The following is an 11,660-nucleotide window of genomic DNA, read 5'->3' on the forward strand; positions in this document are numbered from 1 at the left end:
TTCAACATTGCTGGTTCTCAAGTTTTAGAAAGCAAGTAATTTGACACTGAATTTTTTTTTTTTTTTTTTTGGCCGTGTTGGGTCTTCGTTGTTGCGTGCGGGTTTTCTCTAGTTGCAGCAAGCGAGGGCTACTCTTCGTTGGGTGCGCATGCTTCTCATTGTGGTGGCTTCTGTTGCTGCGGAGCACAGGCTCTAGGCACGCAGGCTTCAGTAGTTGAAGCATGCGGGCTCAGTAGTTGCGGCATGCAGGCCCTAAAGTTAGCAGGTTTCGATAGTTGTGGCAGGTGGGCTCAGTAGTTGCAGTGCAGGCTCCAGGGTGCACGGGCTTCAGTAGTTGTGGCTCACGGGCTCTAGAGCGCAGGCTCAGTAGTTGTGGCGCATGGGCTTAGCTGCTCCACGACATGTGGGATCTTCCCAGACCAGGGATCGAACCCATGTCCCCTACATTGGCAGGCAGATTCTTAACCACTGCGCCACCAGGGAAGTCCTGACACTCAATTTTTAAGGAGTTTAGAATAACTCCCAGAATAGTTACTAATTCAGAAAAAAACTATTTTAATGTATACACATTAGGCTTGAATTTCAGCCAAATTTTAAATACATGTCACTAGAGAAATCAAGATCCAAATTCAGGATGATATGTACTCTGTAACTGGAGTGACCATATGGCCCAGTTTGCCCAGGACTGTACTAATTTACAGCTGTTATTCCCACATCCCACCCAACTTAACAACTGTCTCATGTTTTTCATTTTTTAAATATTATTATGAATAACTGCATTAAAGTAAGATAGTATGGGTTTGCTATATTTCCACTTTATACTTCCACCTTCTACCATGGCTTTGCCTAGTACTCTGTGGAGTGCAGGTGCAGTTAACAGAGTTCTCACTTCAACTTCTGGTTCAATCTAAAAGCCAACCACTGAGAACCCATCTCTCTCTTTCCTGACCCTTTCCTGATCAAAGAAGTACACTTGGACACTAACTCTATCCAGTTGTGGGTGCTGATAGCAGAGTGTTTGAAGCTGCTGTCCCAGCCAGCCACTTGGTGTACATGCTAGTTGTGCCACAGCCATTCTTCAGCTTGCAAAATGTGCATAACCTCCAGGCCTCCATCAGCTGGGTCAGTGGGATATGTAAGGTGTTCATGAAATACATGTAGGAAAGAGACTCTTTGTATTCCTGTGCATAATGTACAGAGAGAGTAATCTGCACTTAATGCTACAGTAGTTTTGCTGTTTATTTAATTGGATTTACACGATACAGCAAATATTTATTTTATTTGGTAACATTTCACAGCAATTATTATAAATTTAAATTATTTTTAGCATCTCCTTTTATGCTCAAGTGCCCCAGTTTACACAAAGAGTATATGGTCACACTACAATAAACAAAGACCTTATTCCCTATCAAGTTGTAGTGGACTACATGAGTGAATTTACAGACATAACTACATAAAGCATCTCCTGGGTCCTCAAAACCATGAACCCGAAGGGATGGCAAGGGTCAGCCAACCAGAAAACTAATATCACACTACTACTATAGTAAAGCTATTTTTGAACTGCTGTGATTCTTAAACAAATACAAAAAAACCCACCAATTCTACATGGGAAGAACATTCTACACAACTTAGAACTATATATGTGACACAAAGATTCTAAGTTCTATTACTTCTTCGTTGATTCATAAAGTGCTTCAGAATCATAAAGTGCTTCAGAATCACATATTAACCCTGAGGACTTCATTGACTTTGAGCATCTAAACAGAGTTTAGGTTAGAAGGAGGCATGAAAACAGTTTAAGTACCTTAACAAAGAAAAACTCCATGGTTTTGGATAGCAAATAATCATTCATTACTTCAAACGGCATCCTTTAAAATATACCATTAAATAGCCTTAAAAAGTATCAAACACATTTGAATGAGTATAGGACAAAACTATGTATATTTTTAATTCTTAAAAGACAATTATTTTCCTTAAGAGACAAGTTGGCCCAAGGTGATCTGAGGTTCCTGGAGGAATCTCAAAACCTTTCAAGTCTAAGAACAGAGAACAATAAAAACCATTCCTTTTGTCTGTAACAGCTCTTCCTTAACAGATAGGACAAAATCTGGAGGGAAAAAAAATATCCAACTTTGACCTTTGAAAAAAATGTACTATAGGGTTATCATAGAAGGATAGTTTTTCCATTCTCAATGCACCCCAAATAAAAATCTCAGGTCATCTTTTCATTCAGTTCAAAACTTAAATTTGAAAATGGCAAATTTAAATTTTCAACATTAGATGTCATTAAAGATTCTATATCACATGCAATCAACAAGTATTTACAATAAAAAACCTTTAATCCAAGTATGATATACCCTAGTCAACATCTCAGTGAAGGTGGTGGGGCAGGTCCTACATCTACTCCAAAAGAGTCTAAGGTTTAGGAAGAGACCTTCAAGATGGAAGAGGAGTAAGACATGGAGATCACCTTCCTCCCCACAGATACATCAGAAATACATTTACATGTGGAACGACTCCTACAGAACACCTACTGAACGCTGGCAGAAGACCTCAGACGTCCCAAAAGGGTAGTGGTGCTCCGGCCGGGTGTCAGGCCTGTGCCTCTGAGGTGGGAGAGCCGAGTTCAGGACACTGGTGCACCAGAGACCTCCCGGCTCCACGTAATATCAAACAGCGAAAGCTCTCCCAGAGATCTCCATCTCAACGCTAAGACCCAGCTCCACTCAACAACCAGCAAGCTACAGTGCTGGACACCCTATGCCAAACAACTAGCAAGACAGGAACACAACCCCACCCATTAGCAGAGAGGCTGCCTAAAATCATAAGGTCACAGACACCCCAAAACACACCAATGGACACAGTCCTGCCCACCAGAAAGACGAGATCCAGCCTCATCCACCAGAACACAGGCGCTAGTCCCCTCCACCAGGAAGCCTACACAACCCACTGAACCAACCTGAGCCACTGGTGGCAGACAACAAAAACAACGGGAACTACGAACCTGCAGCCTGTGAAAAGCAGACCCCAAACATAGTAAATTAAGCAAAATGAGAAGACAGAGAAACACACATCAGATGAAACAGCAAGGTAAAAACCCACCAGACCAAACAAATGAAGAGGAAATAGGCAGTCTACCTGAAAAAGAATTCAGGGTAATGATAGTAAAGATGATGAAAATCTTGGAAAGAGATTGGAAAAGATACAAGAAACGTTTAACAAGGACCTAGAAGATCTAAAGAGCAAACAAACGATGAAAAACACAATATGAAATTAAAAATTCTCTAGAAAGAATCAATAGCAGAATAACTGAGGCACAAGAATGGTTAAGTGACCTTATCCATTTTATCTATTGAGATAGATAGAAAGATAAAATAGTAGAAATAACTACTGCAGAGCAAAATAAAAAAGAGTGAAAAGAAATGAGGACAGTCTTAGAGACTTCTGGGACAACATTAAATGCACCAACATTCGAATTATAGGGGTCCCAGAGGAGAAGAGAAAAAGAAAGGGACTGAGAAAATATTTGAAGAGATTATAGTTGAAAACTTCCCTAACATGGGAAAGGAAACAGCCACCCAAATCCAGGAAGAGCAGAGTCCCATACAGGATATATCCAAGGAGAAACACGCCAAGACACATATTAATCAAACTATCAAAAATTAAATACAAATAAAAAATATTAAAAGCAGCAAGGGAAAAACAACAAATAACATACAAGGGAATCCCCATAAGATTAAAAGCTGATCTTTCAGCAGAAACTCGGCAAGCCAGAAGGGAGTGGCAGGACATATTTAAAGTGATGAAAGAGAAAAACTTACAACCAAGATTTCCCAGCAGGGATCTCATTCATATTTGATGGAGAAATTAAAACCTTTACAGAAAAGCAAACGCTAAGAGAATTCAGCACCACCAAACCAGCTTTACAACAAATGCTAAAGGAACTTCTCTAGGCAGGAAACACAAGAGAAGGAAATGACCTAATAACAAACCCAAAACAATTAAGAAAATGGTAATAGGAATATGCATATCGATAATTAGCTTAAATGTGAAAGGATTAAATGCTCCCACCAAAAGACACAGACTGGTTGAATGGATACAAAAACAAGACCCGTATATATACTGCCTACAAGAGACCCACTTCAGACCTAGGGACACATACAGACTGAAAGTGAGGGGATGGAAAAAGATATTCCATGCAAATGGAAATCAAAAGAAAGCTGGAGTAGCAATACTCGTATCAGATAAAATAGACATTAAAATAAAGAATGTTGCAAGAGACAAGGAAGGACACTACATAATGATCAAGGGATCAATCCAAGAAGAAGATGTAACAATTATAAATATATATGCACCCAACATAGGAGCATCTCAATACATAAGGCAACTGCTGACAGCTATAAAAGAGGAAATCGACAGTAACACAATCATAGTGGGAGACTTAAACACCTCACTTACACCAATGGACAGGTGCTCCAGACAGAAAACTAATAAGGAAACATAAGCTTTAAATGACACAACAGACCAGATAGATTTAATTGATATTTATAGGACATTCCATCCAAAAACAGCAGATTACACTTTCTTCTCAAGTGCACACGGCTCATTCTCCAGGATAGATCATATCTTGGGTCACAAATCAAGCCTTGGTAAGTTTAAGAAAACTGAAATCGTATCAAGTATCTTTTCCAACCACAATGCTGTAAGACTAGATATCAATTACAGGAAGAAATCTATAAAAAATACAAACACATGGAGACTAAACAATACACTACTTAATAACCAAGAGATCACTGAAGAAATCAAAGAGGAAAGCAAAAAATACCTAGAAACAAATGACAATGAAAATACAATGACCCAAAACCTATGGGATGCAGCAAAAGCAGTTCTAAGAGGGAAGTTTAGAGCAATACAATCCTACAACAAGAAACAAGAAACATCTCAAATAAAGAACCTAACCTTACACCTAAAGAAATTAGAGAAAGAAGAACCAAAAAACCCCAAAGTTAGCAGAAGGAAAGAAATCATAAAGATCAGACCAGAAATAAATGAAAAAGAATTGAAGGAAACGATAGCAAAGATCAATAAAACTAAAAGCTGGTTCTTTGAGAAAATAAACAAAATTGATAAACCTCTAGCCAGACTCATCAAGAAAAAAAGGGAGAAGACTCAAGTCAATAGAATTAGAAATGAAAAAGGAGAAGTAACAACTGACACTGCAGAAATACAAATGATCATTAAAGATTACTACAAGCAACTATATGCCAATAAAATGGACAACCTGGAAGAAATGGACAAATTCTTAGAAAAGCACAACCTTCCGAGACTGAACCAGGAAGAAAAGGAAAATATAAACAGACCCATCACAAGCACTGAAATTGAGACTGTGATGAAAAATCTTCCAACAAACCAAAGCCCAAGACCAGATGGCTTCACAGGTGAATTCTATCAAACATTTAGAGAAGAGCTGACACCTATCCTTCTCAAACTCCTCCAAAACACAGCAGAGGAAAGAACACTCCCAAACTCACTCTACGAGGCCACCATCAACCTGATACCAAAACCCGACAAAGATGTCACAAAGAAAAAAAACTACAGGCCGATATCACTGATGAACATAGATGCAAAAATACTCAACAAAATACTAGCAAATAGAACCCAACAGCACATTAAAGGGATCATACACCATGATGAAGTGAGGTTTATCCCAGGAATGTAAGGATTCTTCAATATACACAAATCAATCAATGTGATAAACCATGTTAACAAATTGAAGAATAAAAACCATATGATCATCTCAATAGATGCAGAAAAAGCTTCTGACAAAATTCAACACCCATTTATGATAAAAACCCTCCAGAAAGTAGGCACAGAGAGAACGTACCTCAACATAATAAAGGCCATATATGACAAACCCAGAGCCAACATCATTCTCGATGGTGAAAAACTGAAACCATTTCCTCTAAGATCAGGAAGAAGACAAGGTTGTCCACTCTCACCACTATTATTCAACATACTTTTGGAAGTTTTAGCCATAGCATTCAGAGAAGAAAAAGAAATAAAAGGAATCCAAATCGGAGAAGAAGAAGTAAAGCTGTCACTGTTTGCAGATGACATGATAATATACATAGAGAATCCTAAAGATGCTACCAGAAAACTACTAGAGCTAATCAATGAATTTGGTAACTAGCAGGATACAAATTAATGTACAGAAATCTCTTGCATTCCTATACATTAATGATGAAAAATCTGAAAGAGAAATTAAGGAAACACTCCCATTTACCACTGCAACAAAAAGAATAAAATACCTAGGACTAAACCTACCTAAGGAGACAAAACACCTGTATGCAAAAAACTATAAGACACTGATGAAAGAAATTAAAGATGATACCAACAGATGGAGAGATATACCATGTCCTTGGACTGGAAGAATCAACATTGTGAAAATGACTATACTACTCAAAGCAATCTACAAATTCAATGCAATCCCTATCAAACTAGCACTGGCATTTTCCCCAGAACTAGAGCAAAAAATTTCACAATTTGTATGGAAACACAAAAGACCCCGAATAGCCAAAGCAATCTTGAGAAAGAAAAACGGAGCTGGAGGAATCAGGCTCTGGGACTTCAGACTATACTACAAAGCTACAGTAATCAACACAGCATGGTACTGGCACAAAAACAGAAATACAGATCAATGGAACAGGATAGAAAGCCCAGAGATAAACCCATGCACATATCGTCACCTTATTTTTGATAAAGGAGGCAACAATATACAATGGAGAACAGACAGCCTCTTCAATAGTGGTGCTGGGAAAACTGGACAGCTACATGTTAAAGAATGAAATTAGAACACTCCCTAACACCATACACAAAAATAAACTCAAAATGGATTAAAAACCTAAATGTAAGGCCAGACACTATAAATCTCTCAGAGGAAAACATAGGCAGAACACTCTATGACATAAATCACAGCAAGCTCCTTTTTGACCCACCTCCTAGAGAAATGGAAATAAAAACAAAAATAAACAAATGGGACCTAATGAAACTTAAAAGCTTCTGCACAGGAAAGGAAACCATAAACAAGATGAAAAGACAGCCCTCAGAATGGGAGAAAATATTTGTAAATGAAGCAACTGACAAAGGATTAATCTCCAAAATTTACGAGCAGCTCATGCAAGCTCAATATCAAAAAAACAAACAACCCAATCCAAAACTAGGCAGAAGACCTAAATAGACATTTCTCCAAAGAAGATTGCCAACAAACACATGGAAGGATGCTCAACATCACTAATCATTAGAGAAATGCAAATCAAAACTACAATGAGGTATCACCTCACACCAGTCAGAATGGCCATCATCAAAAAATCTACAAACAATAAATGCTGGAGAGGGTGTGGAGAAAAGGGAACCCTCTTGCCCTGTTGGTGGGAATGTAAATTGATACAGCCACTATGGAGAACAGTATGGAGGTTCCTTAAAAAACTAAAAATAGAACTACCATATGACCCAGCAATCCCACTACTGGGCATATACCCTGAGAAAACCAGAATTCAAAAAGAGTCATGTACCACAATGTTCACTGCAGCACTATTTACAATTGCCAGGACACAGAAGCAAGCTAAGTGTCCATCAACAGATGAATGGATAAAGAAGATGTGGCACATATATACAATGGAATATTACTCAGCCATAAAAAGAAACAATATTGAATTATTATTTGTAGCGAGGTGGATGGTCCTAGAGACTGTCATACAGAGTGAAGTCAGTCAGAAAGAGAAAAATAAATACTGTACGCTAACACATATATATGGCATCTAAAAAAAAAGGTTCTGAAGAACCTAGGGGCAGGACAGGAATAAAGATGCAGATGTAGAGAATGGACTTGAGGACACAGGGAGGGGGAAGGGTAAGCTGGGGCGAAGTGAGAGAGTGGCATGGACATATATACACTACCAAATGTAAAATAGATAGCTAGTGGGAAGCAGCTGCATAGCACAGGGAGAGCAGCTCGGTGCTTTGTGACCACCTAGAGGGGTGGGATAGGGAGGGTGGGAGGGAGACACAAGAGGGAGGAGATATGGGGATATATGTATATGTATAGCTGATTCACTTTGTTATAAAGCAGAAACTAACACACCACTGTAAAGCAATTATACTCCAATAAAGATGTTTAAAAAAAAAAAAAAAAGTCTAAGGCTTAGATGGGACCAAAAGTGGGAAACTTGACAAGTAGTCCAAAGAACTTTACTCTCATAGTCTTGCCTTAATAAAACTGAAAAAAGTTACTATGTCTAATGTTTGCTACATACATATATTCATATAAAACACTGAATGGTTGTAAAAACTTTTTAAAGAAAAGCTGACTGCCTATGCTCTTGTTTATATGAGATAAGATCTTAACTAAATAACATTATATCAGCTCTTTAAGGAAAAGAATAATCTCTGCCTTGGATGGTTAACCAAAGTAGCCCTGAAGAAAAAGAAAAACCAGCTATGTTTTTTCAGCTTAGGAAGCTAGAACTCATAAAGGTCCTTTCCAGCTCTAAAATGATACTCTGTGGGTAAAACTAATGAAAACAGCCCAAATCCTTTTACAGAATTTAGGTAGGTCTCTCCCTAATTTCTATCATGCAGAAATGTCTTTTTCGAAAACCCCGAAAAATACTGAGATGCACCAGAATAGGAATCAAAATGAGCTTTTTCCCCACTTTATCAACTAAGATTTACACACAACTGTCAGAAGCACAATAGATATACAACGGAAGCTTGGGTCCAGTACCTGTATTTCACACCAGAGGGAAAGGTGGTTTCAGTGGTAAGCTATGGAAAATAGGTGCCTACTTAGATTTCTGGGTGGACCTCTCAGAATATCATATTTCACTTACTTTACTCTGCAAACCCCCCCATATTTAAACATCTCTTTACTTTAAATGTTTCTTATGATCAATGACATATCATTGATCACATCATCAGAAAGTTTTTACATATCATGGCTTACTTATAGGGGTTTTTTTTCCCCTCCTTAGGAGTACATGAAATAATCATAGATGTGATGAAATGTTATTTTCTTGGATTGCTCCTCTTGAAAATGCTTTCAATTTGTTTTACATTTAATTGTTAGTAAAGTAAAAAAAAAAAAAGGGAATTCCCTGGCAGTCCGGTGGTTAGGACCCGGCGCTTTCACTGCTTGGGCCCAGGTTGGATCCCTAGTCTAGGAAGTAAGATCCCACAAGCAGCCGAGCAGCACAGCCAAAAAAAAAGAAAGAAAGAAAGAAAGAAAAAAAGACACATGCTTGCTTATGCTACAAAACATAAAGAACCTTGAAATAAAAATAAGGTAACCAGCAATTCACCTGGGTCTCAAATATATCAAACTGATAAGATTCTCTTTAAAATTCAAGTTGAACAAAAAAAAAAACATAGCAGCTAGGAAAAATACTGTATGTTGTATGTTCTGTACACTGGAGTCAGGTAACTTGGAAACTGAATCTTTTAACTTCTTGCTGTCACTCAATTTTGCGTAAATACTGTTTTCAAATCAGCACATATTTTTCAAAGTCTGTAAATTAGGTTTGAATCCTCCTAATAACACAGTCATTTCCTCTACCAGCACAAAGATGAATCTTTTCAATGATTTTACGGCTCAAAATTAAAGGGAGAAGAAAAATGCTTTGTAAGTTAACGAGTGTACAGGAAAGAGCTGTTATGTTGAGGTTTACATAAGCTTCTGAGGTCAAAAACTAAAGGTTAGCGTGTCTTAATTCACGTTTACAATCTTGAGAAAGAGCTCCAACTAGTCTGAGCACTAGTTTTCCTCGGTTTAAAGGAGTTTATCAGCTACCTTAATCTTTACTCATTTGTGCAACAAATATTTCTTTGCATGTTTACTAGAGAGTAAGCAATTATTCATGGAGAGGACCCACTAAGATGTGACTAGGCACCACCTTTATAAGAGAATACTGCCGAAAAGACAATTCTACCTGACTTAGAACACCAATTCCCACCTGATGTTTAAAGTTCCACACATCCTGAATGAAACGTAATGAAGTAATTTCTTAGAGCCAGGCCCTAAACAGCGTGTGGGAGGTAAATTTCGCTTAAATCGCAATTCAAAACCGCGCGGGTTCCCGCTGACAACACTGATTGTGCGGGTCTGAAAGAACTCCAGGCCAACGACAATTTTAACACAGAAGTGAAAGCGAAGGTGCTCAATTCAGAAGCGACACGAAAGAAGAGGGTCTGAAGAAGTGAGTCGGAGGTGACGAGAAACGCAGAGGCGGCCCAAACTACTCCCTCCACTCGGCACATTGAGTTAACTTCTCCCGCACCCGGGACTCGCGACCCCCCCAGTTCCCGGGCGCGGTGGCGGCGGCCTGCGTCCCGGAAGGCGCTCGCAAAACCGGGAGCGGGTCCCATCGCAAACCAACTTGAAAAATAAGGAGTGAGCGGGATGGGGGCGGGGCTGGACACACGCTCCTTCCCTCGGAGAAGGATGGGGGGAGGGGAACGGAGTGAGAGACCCTCCGGCCACCGGCCCCGACCCCGGGAGGGCGCTGACGGGGGCTGAGGGGGGAGGGCGCGCGGTCACGCGGCCTCATCCAGAGCCGGCCTCGCCGCCGCGGACCCCAAGGCCGACGTGGGGGAACCCGGCGAGCCCCACCGAGGGCAGGCGGGAAACGGGGTGGCGGGAAGACGGGAGGCCCGCCCAGCTCCAACGCCGCACGCGAGGCCCCGACCCCGCTCTGCCTTCGGCGGGCCCCGGGAGCTCCACAAAAGGCTGCCCGACTCCTGAAGGGGCTGGGTGAGGGCTGAGGAAGCCCCCCTCACAGACAGACAGACACTCACTCACACACACACACACACACACACACACACACACACACGCCCGCTCGCCTCCCTACCCCCACCCTCCGACCGCGCTCCGCGGGCTCTGAGCCCCACAGCGACGCGGGGGAGGCTGGGGCCAGCGGCGCGACCACGGGAAGCTGACGCCCTCCCCGACGCCAGGAGCTCGGCGGGCGCAGGAACCCCGACACGCAGACAAAAATCAACAAAGCACCTGCCGCTCCCGAGGAGAAAACATGCCACAGGCCCCGACTGGGGGCTCTCCGACGCGCCGCTGCCAGGGCCGCAGGGCTCCGCTGGCGGGCTGGGGGAAGGAGGCGGGGAAGGGCCCCGTGCGGTGGCTCCCCGGCCCCGGAGCCTTGCCACCGTCCGGAAGCGGTGAGCCAGGGACCCCCCACGCCAGAGACTGACCTTGGAGTCTCCGTTGCACAGAGCCATCGGGGCTGGGGCGGCGGCGGCGGCGGCCAGAGATGAGACGGGGCGGGAGAGGGCCGGTGGGGGTCGACGCCACGGGCCGGGGCTGAGGAGGAGGCCTGGTCGAGGAGCGGGCGGGAGGCGCGGAGAGGAGCTGACCGCCTGCGAAGCGCCGAGTGGAGCAGCAGCCGCGGAGCGCGGGCCCCAGCGCCGCGGGAGAGCAGACCAGCAGCGCGCACGCTGCCCCCGCCTCCTGCTTCCGCACTGGCCGGCCACTGGGAGGAGCCAGAGCCCTTGTGGCTAGGCTGCCGAGCAGCGGACACCCGCAGCTGCCGCCGCCGCTGCAGCCCAATAAGCCCGCCTCTGGAGGCGGGGACTTCGGCGTCCGGCCCCGCCTC

At 42.3% G+C, this 11,660-nt stretch overlaps 1 protein-coding gene across 2 annotated transcripts in view; it reads right to left on the minus strand.

The window, feature by feature from the left end:
- The window catches only part of GMPS (guanine monophosphate synthase), an 89,891-nt gene extending 78,294 nt beyond the window's left edge, over positions 1 to 11,597 (minus strand). The window contains exon 1 of one of the 2 annotated variants that reach the window (XR_014245278.1): positions 11,260 to 11,597. Coding sequence is in view for 1 of the 2 variants with exons in the window: in XM_082394366.1 (XP_082250492.1) it covers positions 11,260 to 11,286 (27 nt within the window). In the remaining variant the exon portion in view is untranslated. The remainder of the gene's footprint in view (positions 1 to 11,259) is intronic. The other variant, XM_082394366.1, reaches the window with a different exon arrangement.
- Positions 11,598 to 11,660: the final 63 nt, after the last annotated feature.

This window comes from Balaenoptera borealis, assembly GCF_965194805.1.
Source record: "Balaenoptera borealis genome assembly, chromosome: 5".
Taxonomy (NCBI): domain Eukaryota; kingdom Metazoa; phylum Chordata; class Mammalia; order Artiodactyla; family Balaenopteridae; genus Balaenoptera; species Balaenoptera borealis.